We start from the raw sequence: 17724 nt of genomic DNA, 5'->3' as shown, positions 1-17724 counted from the left end.
TGGGGTCTCCTCCTGCAGGGACGTGCCCAGAACACCTCACCAGGGAGGCGTCCAGGATGCATCCTGACCAGATGCCCTAACCACCTCGACTGGCTTGGCTCAGTGTGAGGAAGATGCAGGCATCCCCTCACAAAGCAGGTGCTGTTTCATGTCACTCAGACATGTACAAATCATCCATTTATTTCTTTAAATGTTTCTGTTGATGTATTTATTCTCGGAAATGGATCCTATTTAGTTGAATGATACATTAATTTGGTTTATTTTCAGTATATGTTTTGCTTTGATTCTAACCTTCCACCTTGGAGCCCATGAATGTTGCTGATAAGGGCCTGGTGTGCTTAATTAGTTTGGTTGGCACAAACCAAATGGCCTGAGGAGAGGGGGGAGGTTGGGGAAGAAGTAGTGAATCTTTATTTTTCTTGATTAGTATTTCTTGTTTTGATTATTAAAGTAAATGGATAGGGTGTGATGTAATTTAGTCTATTTTCAAGTAGTATTTAGAGTTAAGCTGTATTGTATGTTTTCAGGTTTGTAATTGTGAATACACCACTGTTGGGTACTAATGGAAATGGTTCTAGCCTATATTTACTGGTGGAGGAATGTGAACTGTAAGAAAAAGTGGGAAAGGTGTCTGTGCATGTGAAACTGAAAAGAAATGTAAGTAAAAAGCAACAGAGCTCTGCCAATATTGGAGTCCCATGGTTCTTCCTCCTCTTTTTCCTTTGGCTGTGCACCTGAGGGGACGTCGCCATTTTGCATTAAGGTTAAAACCTTACACTCAGCTTCTTCTTCACCATCACAGATGGGCGCAGAGTCTGCATTACTGCAGACGCCGCCCCCAATCCGCCTGTCAATCTCATGCTCAATCCTTACTCGTGAACATGACCCCGAGATATTTAAACTACTCCACTTGAGGCAGGACCTCACTCCCACCCGGAGAGGACAATCCATCCTATTCCGGCTGAGGACCATGGTCTTGCGACCCCCATGATGATGACGACCATTGGCAGAAATGTTCCCTTGCCTGGATGCGGGAACATTTTTTGTAAAAAGAAACAGAATATGAACACCATGACTAACATATTTTTGACATCAGTCTTTTAGTTCAATGCAAACATTGTGTCACATTAATCTAAAATCTTCGATTGATAATTTTGTATCATGCCCGTTTCTATCATACTGATTTTGCTAATCCGGTTGTAAATAAGGCATTATTTGCATTTACACTAATTAAATGTTTATTAGCATTAAATGATATTAATATTTTATGAAAAATTACAGCTATTACTTCATTTGCAGTTTACAAGTCAGTAAAAAAAAGGTATGGTGTGTTTTGTTTTCATAATGTGAACGGGAAAAGAAGGGTTAAAATATTATTCGGCTGTCAATTTTCTGTTTATTTCTATTTTGACATGACAACATTTCTTAGAGACAGATTTTAGAAAAATATCATTAACTAATAAAATAACTGTTAAAATCAGACAAAAATTTAAAGTTAACATTCATTGTTTTGCAAGGCAGGGTGATTTTGAATCAAGGCCTCTGGTACTGTTAACTTAAAGTGCGCAAGTCAAACCAGATTATTCATGTTTTTTTTTTTTTAACACAACTTTCATCGTTTCCTCTCTCCACTGCATCATCCTTTCAACCTCATGCAAGCTCTCTTTAACACTTACAACATCCTTGAATCAATTCCTATTTTTCTTATGTATTTGTACAATTAGTGTCCCTTTATGTTGCTTTTCTGCTTGACATTTTGGCTGATAGGCTAATTAAGATTTTAGCTTCACTCTGTTCTGTAACAATCTTTTTCTGTGCAGGATATCTTCAGAGTGAAATCCTCTCTCCCTGCACCAGGCGACCTCGGATAGCCCAGGTATCCTGTAAAGGTAACACAATTGAACAGTCATTTTCCAAAAATTAAATGTGCCAGATTTTCATGTCTGCAAATCAATATTGATGTTTTATATCCAGAACTAGGTATATGATAGCAATGCTACAACAGTGCCAGCTGAAATTTCAAGAAATGTCTGAAATGCAACGGGTCTATTTATATGTATTGATAAAATGTTCGTACACAAACACAACACAACATATATATGTTGTAATCAAAGTAACCAGACAACACTAAATTGTTTTCTAAAGCTGCATCATTAGAGATGCTTTCTGAGCTTAGTTTTTGTCCACTATAATAACATGTAATAGAAACATTGAGTTTAGTGAGGCCCTCAGTGTAAATGTAGCCCATGACGAAAACATGATGGCAGATTTTACTGCACTTCTCCTGCTTGTAAACAATAACCAGACATAAGCTAATCATGCAACAACATGATTATCTTATGTCTGCTTGAAATATTTGCAAATGTCTATTGAAATATAGCCATATTACTGTAATTTCACCACACTATAAATGTCACATAGCTTAGATGTTTGAATGCTGTTCAGGTGATCTACATGTGTACTTTGGTAGGTGGATAACCATCAAATGTGCCTGTGGTTGGCTTTGTGGTCAGAGCTGGTCTCTCATTGCTCTGAGCTTTAAAGTGCACCCTTGTGTGACCTGACAAGTTGCTAAAGATCAACACATCAGTGGACAAGACGAAATCAGAGGCAAGTATAAAAGCCAAATATAAACAGAAATGTGTTGGTTTGAACTCTAAAATCAGGTCGTGTGATTTGTCTGACCGACATTATCGTCATGCAGTATTATATGTAAGCATCCATATAAAAAACACTAATGATCACATTGTGTCAGCTGTAGAGATCATTGATGGTGATGAGAGAAACTTGAGTGGGAATGTCTAACCTTGAAGTCAATTTCATCCACACCATATTTCTTCTCTGCGATCTTCTTCACCTCATTCTCAATATTCTCCTGTGTGGTTCCCTTCACGTCGATGTAATAACAGTCACTACTGGCATAGTGGCAGGAAATGGCCTGGGGACACACATGACACATAGTCACACGCAGTTCAAACACTATTTACTTTTAATATATTGGTGAATAAGGACATCCAGTGAGAGGGACATAAGATGGTGCTTTATAACAATTTTACCTGTCGTGGCTATAGAAATCCAGTCACATGTAAACTCTAAAGCCAGAACACACTACAGTTACCCTGATTATTCCCTATTTTGGCCCCTCACACTATAATCAGCAATAATGGTCCACCTCACTTCTCTCTACTGTTTAATTTTAAGCAACGTCACTCCTGAACATTCAAGCATCTTTTTCTACGGTGTTTCAGCAGTTTGTTTCTGCTTAGCTCAGTTGTCTCGAATGAAAAGTATTTATATTACTCATGAGACGAGAAATCAAGTTTTACTTGTGGAAATCAACACATATTTACAAATGAATGCCTTTTATGTGGCTGAAACATTTCTGTTAAAGCTTACATTGGCCAATAAATCCTAGAGCTGAAAGTCAGTTTAAATGGTACAACTATGCCACCTACTGGTAACAATTGGGAGCCACACTCTTCTTTTTCTCCTGAGGAATAAAATGTGTGACCATGGGATCATGTAAAAAAAATGTTTCCTAATTTTACTTTTATGTGTCAGGATGTAATAACTAGTTTAAGATCTTTACCTATTCTTGAAACTGGGTAAATACAATTCCAGATTAACACAACCATGTCATTGCTCACTAAACTGCAGTAGTGTGTGGGAAACTAAATCATCACACTGCTTCTATGTTTCAGTTTAGTTTTTGTAAAGTAGTAAAAAATATCTCGTTCAGTTTTTTTGTTTATTTTTTTAATACGAGTATATTTTAAGACTTTTGAGCACTGTCAAGTTGAAGAATCAGAAGGATTTCCCATGTGGCAGCTAAGCTAAACAAGTGACAGAAGACTGAATCCATTTTACATCACACAGATATTTGTCTTAGTTTTTTTTTGTTCCTTTGTTTGTTTTTTTTATTAACCAAAACAACATCCATGATGCAACATGTAAGCGCATGCATGATGGTTGATGAATATGTTCTGCAGATGATGATGATTGGCTCAGCAGTTTAAAACTTGTCTCAGACTTGTTGGCAAGCTCACTACTGGCAATCATTTCTGCACTTTTTAATCGCAGTTTCTTCTGCACCTCTTCTCCGTATTCTCTCCCTCCCACAAAGGACTAAAGCTCGGATCAGGCCGCAGATATACCAGTTTTATTTACCCGAACGAGCACCGTGTCCGTAGCAGCACGTGCACCTCTGTGTTCGTCACCAAAGTTTCCTCGTGGCAATAGCCTAGTTAAAACTATCTATCATGTGTTCATGTTTGCTTGAAGGAGACGGACAGAACTTCCGGAAAAAGCCGACAACCGACGATTTACAGCCAGTCAGGAGTTCACGGTGAAGGGGCGGGGCAACAATATGGAGCTCTGATGTCACTGAGCGGGGCGGAGCTTCTATTGTTGTTGGTTCGTCATAAAGCTCTTTTGAATGTTCATAACTACCCAGGGTTCCTACAAGAACATTAGTTTCCAGAGGACTTGCTATACATATTGTTAAAGAGAACATCAAGCTAACATGGAGATTTCAAGAGAATATCGTGATGAGATGGAGAGTTTATCGAGAAAATATGAAGAGAACATTGAGAGAATATCGAGGGAATATCAGGAGAATTCTGATAGAATATCAAGAGAGTATCAAGAGAACATCGAGAGAGTTTTAAAAGAGTATCGAGAGAGTACTGAAGCAGTACTGAGAAAGCGTCGAGAGGTTATTCAGAGAACATCAGCAGTGTTGGAGGAAGAAAGAAAAATGACTACAATGGAAAGGTGTATTCCCGTCACCAAAAACTATCTCGTTCCAGTACTGAACAAGCATTTTGCAAAAGTTTCAGCAGCCCAGTCAGCCTTGCTGGCTACGGGAATAATGGATTCAGAAATGGAAGACATTATTGCAGATCTCTTATCAGAGACTATACAAAATATATCAATGATGCTGTTTAAATTTGTTCTTCCAAGAACTGAAGAAAAGATTCAAGAAAGTACAAAACAAAACATGATGAATGTCAAATACTGTGAAGGTGAACAATTCTCCAAACAACTAACTGATATGATGCATAAACATCTTTTGACCGGACAGTCGTACCAGATGCCAGTTCAACCAGAGAGTAGACGTCTTTCGGATTCAGTCAATTCAAATATAAAAGAGATCGTAGATGGTGCAAGGAGGGGCTATTCTCCTGAAATGTTCTACTCCATTATAAACCACACTGCTGATTTTATGCAGCAAGTTTTTCTGTGGAAGGTAAGGGAACCATCAGATGAAATAGTTCACATTAAAGTATCAGACGCTCTCACAGACATTGAAAACCTTTTCCAAAATGGGGTTTTGTCACCCGAAGAAATCAAGTCTGGATCAGAGCCCTCTGTAAATACGGATGTCAAAATAGAACCTAAAATCATCAAAGAAGAGAACTTCCAGTTAGAATATGTGACAAAGATTGATGAACAGAGTGTTACTAATTTGACAGAGATGGAGGAAAACTTGACAGAAGACACAACCTTTGTTGAATCATCCACTGTCCAGCAGGATGAAGACCCTGAAGATATGTCAATGTTGTCTAATTGGGGTAACAGTTTCGGTAACAGCTTTGTTATTATGCTACTTGCAAAGATTTGGGAAAAATGTAGAAACAAGGACAAAATTAAATTTGCTGAAGTTTGTAAGCTGAGGGACAGAATATTAACCTTTGTTAAAACCCTCAATGAGGACTTTAAAATGATCACCATTGAAGAAATCCCAGAAATTGTCAAAGTTGTGTTGAAGGACCTTTGCAAAAGATTTTCCAAAATAGAAATCCTTTTAGAAGGTGCAAAGTCATTAGAAAGGGATGTTTTCATTAAGTATCTTTTAGTCTCAACTCAATACCATGTACATGCAAGAACACAGCCCAAGAAGGAAAGCAGAATGGAAGGGTTTTTTTCTTGCATGATGAAAAAAGGATGGGTACAAGATTTTTTAAGAAACTTTAGAGACATTTAAACTATTATGTGACCAGAGCTGACAGAAAAAAGTTAGCTCAATTCATTATCAGTCACAAAAAGGATATTTACAATTACTTTTTTAAAAAAATGTTAAAAAATGACTAATTTAACTTCAAAGGTGCAGGTGAGCCGTTGGTGAGAATAGATTCTCTCATCCTTACTTTTGTGGAGATGATAAAGTTTTACTTATCAAGCACCAGGATTACCTTTTATCTAGAAGCCAAGAAGCAAGAATATTTCCAAATATTAATGTAGTCATCTCCCAAAAATAATAAAATAAATGATATAAAATAATTTAAAGAAGCCACATGGCAAAAAAACAAACACTTTAGGAAGGTAGTCTAGTGGTTCAGTTCAATATGCTAGTTAAAAAAAAATCAAGTCTTGCGAATGTAGTGGTGGTTGGTAGAGTTGCTCATCGGGGTGTATAGGTAGTGTGTGTAGCAGTCAGCATTGAAACACATACTTTCTGAGCTGCCATATTAGAAATACCTCCTCAAGCTGGACCGCCTCCTCTGGGATGAGGAGGAACTTTCCATACTCTGGATAATAGCAGAAAACATTAAGACTCAATTAATGATGATAATAACTCTTGACAGTAGTTCTTTTACAGAACTTAGGTGGGGGCAGAGGGGGCGGGCGTCCCAGGCCCCCGCATGCCATAAGCCCCCTGACAAGGATGTAACTGAAGACCGATTGCTACAATCATAGAAAAACTATAATAATAATTCAATAAATGTATATCGTGCTTTATATCAAGTAAATGATCTGAAAGTGCTTTACGGTGGATAAAGCATTAAAAACAGTTTGCCTACTTATCAATGTGGTGTGAGAGGCAGGAAAAGAAAAGCTTTCCACTTCGAGCAGGCAGAGAATGAAGATATACAAAATCTCAAAAAACGTTTCAGAGCTGATTTTTATGTTTTGACACCCTGGTGGGACAGGTTGATAACAGGTTCAGAGATTTCCGTTGAATCGCATCGCTGTACTTTAGAGGTCTCCAGTGGTGATGCAACCATCAGAACACAAAATCTCACTGAGTTCTATGCTGGTGACCATGGCCGCCTTAATAACAAGTTTACCTGGGCTGCGGCCTAGGGGCCCACGGAGTTTAGGGGCCAATCATTTTTGGGGGAAAAAAATTACAGAAAAAGTCCAATTGTTGTGTAACTCGTAAGTTCTGCTGTCAATCAGCATCTTATGCACATTTTAGAGTGGTGACTGATCCAAATGAACCCGTTGCTGCCATGCCGTAACGCATGTATCCCCATGTGCGAGGTCTTGTGTGAACTGCTGAGACAGGTCTCAGCAGGTCTCCCTGGCCGGGAGTAGCAGTTCCTGTTGTCTGTTGTCTTTCTGTCCTCTTCCCCCCACACAGCAGAGGCAGATGGCTGCCTGTCCTTGAGCCGGGTTCTGCCGGAGGTTTCCTTCCTGTTAAAAGGGAGTTTTTTCCTTCCCACTGTCGCCAGTGTGCTTGCTCAGGATGGGAGATTGATTGGAGCCTCCAACTCAATCTGTTGGTTTCCTTCTATAGGCTATATTATTACGAATTGGCTTTCATTATGTTTTTTTTTCTCGTCTGTAAAACGTCTTGATTTGACACTATATAAATAAAGTTGAAGTTGAAAATGCAAGGCCCAGCTCTATGACATGGATTGGAATTGCACATGTATAACAGTCACATAAGCACAGCTAAAGCTGGATCTTTTATGTTCCCAATCTGCGTGTGCAATCTTGAATTTGCGCATGGCGCTGAACCACAGTTTGGTGGCTGATTTAAGTCAATGTGTGAATGGGCGACGGGTGCAAATGTGTTGCAAACTCCCTATTTAAACGAGGATTTGCACAAAACGTAGTTTGCAGCATGGTGAGTTTGGAGAGAAAACATGACCTGCAGCAAAGAAATCTGATTGACACAAAAATAAACGCAGTGTGGAAGCAAATCTATGAAAAAGTTTATGATGTTTGTTAAATGCGGACAAGGGATGAAGAAAAAAGGTATAAAGACATTAGAAGCTAAATAAAAGAAAAATAAACGAGATCTCGTATACAGGCGGCTGAAATGAGTTTCCTCCGCAGGGTGGCCGGGCTCTCCCTTAGAGATAGGGTGAGGAGCTCAGTCATCCGGGAGGGGCTCAGAGTAGAGCCGCTGCTCCTTCGCATCGAGAGGAACCAGTTGAGGTGGCTCGGGCATCTGGTCAGGATGCCTCCTGGACGCCTCCCTGGTGAGGTGTTCCAGGCACGTCCCTCTGGGAGGAGACCTCGGGGAAGACCCAGGACACGCTGGAGGGATTACATCTCTCGGCTGGCCTGGGAACGCCTCGGGATCCCCCCCCGCAGAGTTGGCAAATGTGGCTGGGGAGAGGGAAGTCTGGGCTTCCCTGCTTAGGCTACTGCCCCCGCGACCCGACCCCGGATAAGCGGCAGAAGATGGATGGATGGATGGATGGATAAAAGAAAAATAAGAAATCCAGCTACTCGAAAAAAAACTTATTTGGTTTTAGTTAATGACTGCTGTGTCCGTGGAAACCTAATAACCGTAATCATCCGGCGACCCATGACATTTAGGACTTGGACAGCACATCTGGAAGATTCCAGCTGTGACACGTAATATCTATTATCTGCAGGTGTACGCAACTCCTCTCCACATCCATCCTAAGTTCCTCCAAAAGCTCCAAAATACTGGATGAGCCATATGATTGTTTCCTCGTTCATCACAAAAATATGAACATGAGGGTGAAAAACGCATTCTCTGCGTCGTCTTGCTTCGTTTCAGTGTCTCCTTGTGACAATTACCGCAACCATGTGCACAATAACGCACACAGACTGTCTGCACGTCCTTTTGAAACGTGTTAAATAGAGACGCAGTTTCTATCAGCAACATTGCTTCCAGGTTTGATAGATCACATTACGGGTGTTAAATGAATATATTTACATTTTCTTCTTCCAAAACATGGAGAATAGGCCGCGAACATCCAATATTAAATATTACAGTGTACGTATCAACTAGATGCAAATATGCTGTTTTTGAGACCATGAAAGGACACAACCCTCAATGCGCGCTGAAAGTAAGTCAGCTTTTCATTTTTGTTGCGTGTGCAATTATTTTGCACAGGTTTTAGTATGTGCAAACCTTTATTAGACCCCGGCATAAGGGTTTCACTGCACGCATAAGCCCACTGAATTTTTATGTGGAAGGAAAAATCAGCATAGTTGGTATCAACTATTTGACTTTTTGTTGTTCATTTAAAAAAAAGAAGCCGTTTATGACAGTTTCAGTCATAACATTTGTTCATTTTTATGGACACGGGCCTCTGGGGGATGACTTAGACCGGTCAAGTACGCACTTACTGGGCAAAAATGGGACCGATGGCTTGTCAAAAATAAAAATATGTCTACATTAGAGCACATAAACAGCAGATACTCTTTCAAAAGCATAATTCTGCCTTAAACTGGGTAACATTGTCAGTAATCCTTACACTTGTGATCACTGAGCATGACATTCTTCATAATTAGGATTTTAAGGACATAATTACAGCTTCCTGTGCAAAAGAGAGCAGAAGAAAGTGTTTCTAAAAAGGACTGTGGTGTTTCATGACAGCATCTGCAGGTTTTCACATGTGGCTGCAGTGTCTGAAAAGTAATGTCAAGCTATTTCTGTTTAGGAAGCATGGCTTCACAGGGATGATTTATGTTGCTGTGATTTAGTCATTCATTACTGTATTCAGTATTGTCCATGATGGTCATGTTAATAATTTGTCAATCCAACTAAATTAAAAAAAAAAAAACTCAGTGTAAACTTGGATATTATTTTCTTTAATGAAGAGGGTAAACACCTGGAGACTCAAGCTCTTAAAACTACCAATCAAGTCTGTAACCTTGGAGTGTTGCAAGATTCAGATCTGACTTTCAGCCGCCACATAAAAGCTGTCACTAAGACAGCTTTCTAGCAACTCAGAAACAACAGGATTAAAAGGTTAGTCTCCCAGAAAGATCAGGAGAAACTTATCCATGCATTCACCTCCAGCAGACTGTATTACTGTAATGGTCTTTTCACTGGACTTCCTGAAAAAAACATTAAACATCTGCAGCTCATCCAGATGCTGCTTCAAGAGCGTTAACTAGGACCAAGAGATCTGAACACATCACACCAGTTTAAAAATCTTTACACTGGCTTCCAGTCAGTCACATGACAGATTTTAAAACCTTGCTGATTGTTCACAAATCCCAGAATGGTTCTGGCCCAAAATACATCTGTGATGTAATCAGACACTATAAACCAAGCAGAGTTCTTAGATCCAAAGACTCAGGTCAACTAGTCCAGACCAGAGTCCAGTAGGTTGGGCCCCTGGGCCCTGCTGGTGACGTGTCCACATCCAGGGTGTCTGCATCCACCAGTAACAAGTGTTTCCATCAGCCTGCCTCAGGGCAGCTGTGGCTACACACAGGAGCGGACAGGCAGAATCGCAGAGCGGCCAGTTCTGTGGCCGTTCTGCCACATGAGTGGAGAACGGCTGCAGGCTGCGATGCCACCAGTTTTTTTTTTTTACCTTGGGAATCGACTGCTTCAGGTAGCAGTAAGACACTCATTACACTAATTCTCCCGGGCTGAAGTTCCCTGCAGCTCATCAACATCTCATTAAGTGTTCTCGTGTAAATATGGATCTATTAACGCTTTCCTGGAAAAGCTGTGTGGCAGGTCTCTGCTGTGCTGGCTGGGACTTCTTCAGAGTTGGAACCTAAGAGTAGTGTAAACTGTAACATGATAGACATATTCCTGTCTTCTCTCCACCTGCACTTGTTTCACAAAGGATGACGCCTGATGGCAGCGAGCTTTTGACATGACTGCAGTGCAGCAAAAAAAAAATCTCGTTCTTTCCCCCTCTTTAACTCTGCTGGACGCTCTTTTGCAGAAGCTGTTTGTGTGTGCACTTTTTCCTACAAGGTTCTGTAGTAGTTGCTGTGATTGGCCCTCTGGGTGGCTCGTTTACATATTTCCCATCCTGCTTTGCGGGGCTCCTGTTCTGTTCTGCACTGCATGTTAAGGATATGTGTAAAATATCCAGAGTTCACTCTTCAGCAAAAAACTCATGGCCCTGTCATGGTATGGTTATCATATTTGATTCCTCACAACAAAGTAATAATAATTGTAAAAATAATAACTGTAATCCTGCGATGAACTGGCGAGCTGTCCAGGGTGTACTCTGCCTCTCACCCAAAGATTGCTGGGATAGGCTCCAGCTTCACCTTGACCCTTAATCGGACTAAGCGGGAAGGATAATGAATGAATGAATGAATGATTCAAAATAATAGTAAATTCGAATACATTTGTAACAGTTTTCCAATTAGGCCCCCTACAAGTTCCCACCCCCTCTGCACGGCTGGTCAGCTCCACCATTGCTATGGTTTCATACACGTACCTTTTTATACATGTTCTCAGTCAGCTCTGCTGAATCATGTTTCCATGAACTTCTGTTTCTGTGACCAACCCGTTACAGCATTACAGTGGAAATATGACGTGACAATGAAGAAAAAGGCCTTATTTAAACATCATGTGGCAGCTCGAGTCAGATGTGAAGTCACGTCGCATTTAGAATGGATTTCAACCCTCATCACTGATCATTTTTTCCACAAATGACCAAAAGACAATGATTTAAAAATAAAAAACAACCAAAAAACACAACACTGTTGAATATTTTACACATTCTGATGAAAAACGATTGATTTAGTAGAGTTGCTCTAACTATTGTTAAACTTCAGATTTCAGGTAACATGTTGACACTAAAAGCTACAAAGAATATTGGATCCATTTTATGCTGTAATACAACTGAGAAATGATTAGAATAAAGGTGCGCATTCCTGTGATGGACATGAAGTTCTCGCTGTAACAACAGAGCAGGAGAAATCTTCACCCCCGTTTTATGAGTTGTTCAGAAAACGGCGAAAACTGTTTGATTTTCAGCTGTCTGACGTGTTTTCAGACGTACGTTCTCTATCCGCTGGGGAAGTGTGCACGCCCGTGTGCATTCACAAATCAGTTGTGGGTGTATGTTCATATATCAGTGATCTGTGGTTAAAACCTCATTGCACAGATGTGATTTAAAAGTGAATAAAATGTATCTTAAAATATGAAGATTTTTAGTTCTGTTCGCATGTAGAATGAAAGGAAGAATGAATGAACGGAGCAATTTCATCCCGTTGGGGGATGAATATGTGACGCCGTCCCACACATTGCCGCATGCATGGGAAACAGGCATTCTAATAATTACAGCATTTTTAATCTGTTTGCTGCTGCTTGTGCTGAAAGAAACATTCAATGTAAACACGTGATGCAGAAGTGACTTGGGCTAAAAATCCAAAACACATTTCTTTAAACTGCAAATAGGTTTTTGAGGCTTTTGTAGTTTTAAATGAAGAAAAGAAATGCAATAATTTTAAAAAAAGAAAAAGAAAACAAAATCCATTTCTCTACTTAGTCTGTCTGAATGCTGACCACTGCAGAAAATACAGACTGCTCAGAAGGACCTTACAAACCTTTTTTTTTTTTTTTTTTTTAAATTAGCTGACTTAACTTTAACAAACGGATATATTATTTATCTTATTTACAGATTTACCAAGGAAGGACTTTTACTGACATATGAATTATGAAGGAGGAAAAATGCCCAGTGTGCTCCATAGCCAGCCTGACTCTGGGAAATGTTACCTTGCGGAAGCCCTGCGTCTGGTTCATACCAGAGCCATGGATGAGAAGCGGGTGGAAGAAGATTGTGTCGCCCTTTTCCATTTCCACATACATCCTGGGGTGCCTTGGGTCGTAGTCTCTCACTCCATGATACATCTTGTTCACCCCACCCTGAGGACACATGCAGATGTAAAAAGTGTGTGCAGTTTTCTGTGTTTTCTGTGTCTTTGTGTATGTGTGTGTATCTGTGTGTACCTCCCAGTCCGGGTAGTCATGTTCCAGCAGGGTGCCTTTGTGTGTTCCTGGAAGGACAACCAGGCAGCCATTCTGCCTATTCACTCTCTCCATTGCAGTCCAGGCACAGACAATCCGGTCGGAAGGGCGAAATGGGAAGTAATGCAGATCCTGGTGCATCGGGTGACGTGATGTCTTCTTACCTGGTCGAGGAAAATATATGATCAAACATTTGGTTCTGATAAGTCAAAAACTGCAACTGACACAAATATGGATTCTGCTGCAAAGTAACACGAAGTATCTCTGTTTCTGCCACGTGGCTGCTGTCCTGCTTTTGTCCTACAGATGTTTCTCCTGTGCTGTAACTGGAAATGAGCCTTGTGGAGGAACAAAGCCACAAGAAGAAAACATCATTCCCCATCTGGAAAGATGCCCATAAATCAAGTCAGTTTATTGATGGCTGGATGAAGCCAGAATCAGCAGGTGAGTCATGACATTTAAATCTCTGGCAACTTAGACAAGATTTGCAAAGTTGTTTGACATGCAGGAGAACCACAAAGTAAAAACCAGCTCAAGGGCCAGGCTGCCCTTGGTGATTAATGATCGATCAGCCAACTTAAGATATCCAGCGCAGAACCTGCAGGCCATGCGCAAATAGACAGCAGTGAGACAACAGAGGGAAAATTACAAGCAGAATGTAAATTAAAAATACATGAAAATGAAAAATAATTATAGTGTCTACTAAAACCTGACTGTCCTCATCTTTAAAGTTATATACATGGCAATAAATAATCAAACAGTAAGATTCAGTTTTATGCGCAAAGAGATAATTATTCCTGAACTTGGACAATGAGTCTGCGGTCTGGTCCCATGTACGGATCAGAATTGTAGAATAAATTTTCATCACATTTTCTGTTGTAACTTATGAAGCAAATCACCACCTGCTGTAATACGCTTAGAACGAGCGGTGTACCGATGGTGTGAGTGGTGGATCTCCTCCAGGTGAGTCTGATAGTCGGTCAGTAGTTTTAGCAATCAGGCATAACATCCATCTCCAAATAAAACTTATTATGATGATAAAATAACACAATTGTAGGTCATTTTAATTATTAAATACCACATTCAGCAGGTGGATCTGGAAGCAACAGTTGACCTGAATGTTTATGGAGAAATTCAATGCATGTTCAGGATTTTGCACCGATGGTTTTAGGAAGACCAGTAACAGAAAATAAATCCCATCTTGACTGCTTTCCATTCATAAAAGAATAAAATTAATTAAATATAGTTTAATTTCCATCGAGGGAATTTAACAGGCCATCTTGCTATTTATTTTGAAATCACAAAATGTTTTTTAAAACACCAAAAGTTATTTAAAAATCTTTTTTTTAAAAATTTATGATGGTATTTTAATGAACTGAACAGTAATTTAAACAACACAGGAGCCGACTTTGTTCAAATATGTCAGCAGTCAAACGTTTGTAAGATTACCCCTGAGTGTTTGTAAGATTTGTTCTACAAAGATTTTTGTAAACGCCACAATCTTGGTAATAAGTTCATAATTATAACTTAAGAACAAATTTATGTGGAAGAACATTTTGTTCCTGAGACCTATTCTATAAATGCTTCGTACCTGCATCTGGAGGTTTGTTGATCAGCATGGTGTGCATGGCCATGACGTTGGGTCCAGTAAAACACTCCACATACTTCAAAATCTGAGAGATTGACACAAGTTTCGGTTCTATCAAATACAAGTTCATTCATTCTTTACTATATTTGTTTGTTTTTATCACTTTAATCCCCTTTTCAAAAGAATCATTTTAATTTCCAAATGTTAGACAATAAATATGTGATTTAAAATGTTCAACAGTGCATCTTTCGGAAGCTAAAGGGCGTGGGTGTATCTTCATACCTCTGGTAAGGAGCAGTAACGGAACAGTTCAGGACATTCCTGAAAATCCTGAAGTTTAGACACAGCTTTTTGATCCGAAACAAACTCAGACTTCGCAATGGCCACATCCCTCATCACCACCAGGCCGGGAACCCGCACTTCCTGCCGACAGATCTGTTCAAACGCCTTCCTGAAGAAGATACAATCATCATCCTGTCTCTGGCTCCAAATAATAGAAAAATGAAGTTAGGAGAATATCATTTTCTTCGTAGCTGCTTACTTGAAGCTTTCTATGTCCTCAGCAGACACCAGATTCTTGATGAGAAGGAAGCCATTCTCCTCATAGAAGAATCGCTGCTCTGGGGTCAGCATACCTGTATCAACTGAGTATCTGCCCGAAAAACAGGTACATAACAATACCAGCAAGTTAGACACATTTTAACATGCAAGTGACATAAAAGATACTTTTGATGGGAAATATTTGGTACATAGAGTGCAAATGAATGTTCTGCCTTAGTGTTCCAAGGACTTCATGCTTTGTAATAGTGAAATGTTACTGTTATACTAACTTAAATACAATGTTTTGAGGTCTGTGGACATATTGTATGCAATGTCACTTGCTATTATGCAAAAAAAAAAAAAAAAAAAGTGGGACACTGAAATGCAGTCAATGGCAGTGAGGGCACTGAACAAACTGTACCATGCTGAAAGATAAACATGAAATTTCTAACAAAATGTGGGGCGATTTTCAGGCTGAGGTAGCAAAAATACAAATGTCCTCTTACCGTAGCCTCTGTGGGTGGCCATAGGTGACGGTTTGAGAAGAAGTGGATGCAGCTTCCTTAGTGGAGTCAGTTCAGGACAAAAAACTGTTTGGTACAGAATTTTTTAATTAAAGGTGTCATTTTTATGATATCTCATGCACATTTTCAGATATGAACCTGCTTATCTCTGGAGTGGCAACAGGCCCTCATTACTGGCTTACTTCCAAAGTATCCCGATGGCTATCTTGACTTTTGAATACCATGTCAGTACAGAATCAACACCAACTTGCAGTACAAAGTGCAAAGGGCTTCTTTTTTATTAAGTAAGAAGCAAAATTAGGTCTACATAATAAACTGACATCACTAGAACAATGAAAATGGTTACAGAAACTAACCCAAATCAACAACACTGAAGTTTGTCTCAGCTTATAAATAGGGCCATTTTGCTCCCTTTTTTCTGTCATTGTTTGGCATACAGAGTATCTTAGATCAAATCCAGTTAAAACAAAATAACACCCCTCACACTGGTTTGATGTAGACATAAAGACTATTTATGAGGGACTTTGGAATTTGTACATCATTAACCATATTTGTAAAAATGCAAAAAGGGGCTATTGACCAGATGTATTTCAATAACCAATGCAGGCAATGTGTTTTTCTCTGCTTTAAGCTGGCCTATAGAGTTATATGCAAACAAAAAATAAACAAATAAAAAATATGTACTAATTTCAATCTGTGTTTTTAAGTCTTTATCATAAAAAATGATAATACTGTCCAGATTGGGCCATTCTAATACCAAGTTTTGCAGTTTGTAACTTGACCTTGTCTAAAGTGGACTAAATGCCAAATAGCGGTGAATTTGCTCTTTTCTGAACAGACAAATGGGAAAGCAGCGTCGTAAATATGAGCTTTTATCCGTCTGAGATATTAAATTCGGTGTCTTCATGAAGCAGTTTAAAGTAAGAAGCATGAATCTAAGTTTAAACACGGTCGCATAAAGGCTGGCTACGTTTAGCTTGCTAGCTTGAACAACAGAAACAGCTGAATAAACAACAGTAGCAGCGTCTGTCAAAAATAACAGTAGCAGACTTGCAAATTGAGCAACTGTGAATGCATGAATATGCTAGATGCAAATTTTCAAAACTTTACTAATAAGTAGTTACGAGCGCTTCCCGGGATTCGGGATGGCTGCGCAGACCCTCGGTGCGATGCCACCGGCTGCAAAATTAACCTCAGCAAGCTGAAGTCATGGTGCAGGAAAGGATACGATTGTAGCTGCTGAACAATCAAGATGATTGATCATCACTCGGAGTCTCTCCGCAGCACGAGACATCTTCTTGCTGTACAGTAGTCTGCTGTGACACCAGTAAATACAGTAGAAACTAACTAGGTCTGTTCAGGCTTTTATTGGAGTAAAGGTTAGAGTAATGACGACATACGTAGGCGCTTACGTAAGCCAAAGTGTCATGAAGTCAGATGTCACTACATGTTAATGTATTTTAGACCAATAAAAGATGTAATAAATCTGAGCATACTTTGTTTAACGTTAAACATTAAGGTTATCTTCCCAGACTTAAGGAATAAACAACCCAAAAAGGAATTTGTCTGACTTACGGAATCCCATTTTTGTCCTCTGTGACAGGAAAAACAATAAAAATAACATTTATTCAAAGTTTTTTCGTTCTTTCTTACTTTTTTTTTTTTTTTTTTTTTTTAAAAGAAAGACATATTAAAACATAAAATAAACAAAAAAAAAAAATTAACGATGATATTTTTTTGCATTACACTCTGTATTTTGTCTCAAGATAGAAACTGTGAATGTACACCATTCTGTATATTCTGGAATGCAGTGCCACTTTATAAGGACTGATTTCATCTATTTGTAAGACAACTGTTGTTCCCACTTTTCATTTTTTGTTTAGCTGAAGATGGTCAAATTAGCAAAGATGGGAAGAGAAAGAGGAGACAAGAAAGGTGAACTTTACCTGAAGGAAATTACTCAAAACATCTAAATAACAAGTCAGTGTTGTACCACAGTCTGACCATCATTTTCTGACCAGTTTATTAAGGTAGCTGAATGGCAACTGAAGGTAGCTTGGAACACTGACGTTGCGGTAACGTATTGTCATTTCCTGTTTCCCTAGCGTGTGTCACTGCGGATTGCTACG

At 39.4% G+C, this 17724-nt stretch overlaps 1 protein-coding gene across 1 annotated transcript; it reads right to left on the bottom strand.

Annotated features, from left to right (window-relative positions):
* Window positions 1-1355: 1355 nt before the first annotated feature.
* phyh (phytanoyl-CoA 2-hydroxylase) lies at window positions 1356-16983 on the bottom strand. The gene is made up of 9 exons (XM_079263185.1): window positions 16824-16983; window positions 15578-15633; window positions 15073-15183; window positions 14814-14982; window positions 14535-14616; window positions 12926-13107; window positions 12692-12841; window positions 2807-2938; window positions 1356-1881 (listed from the first exon to the last, which is right to left on the bottom strand). The coding sequence occupies exons 1-9, from the start codon at window positions 16887-16889 to the stop codon at window positions 1828-1830; spliced, it is 1002 nt and encodes a 333-aa protein (XP_079119311.1). The 5' UTR covers window positions 16890-16983; the 3' UTR covers window positions 1356-1827.
* Between the last annotated feature and the right edge of the window lie 741 nt (window positions 16984-17724).

This window comes from Telmatherina bonti, assembly GCF_933228915.1.
Source record: "Telmatherina bonti genome assembly, chromosome: 23".
Lineage (NCBI taxonomy): Eukaryota > Metazoa > Chordata > Actinopteri > Atheriniformes > Telmatherinidae > Telmatherina > Telmatherina bonti.
This window is presented reverse-complemented; position numbering and strand designations above follow the sequence as displayed.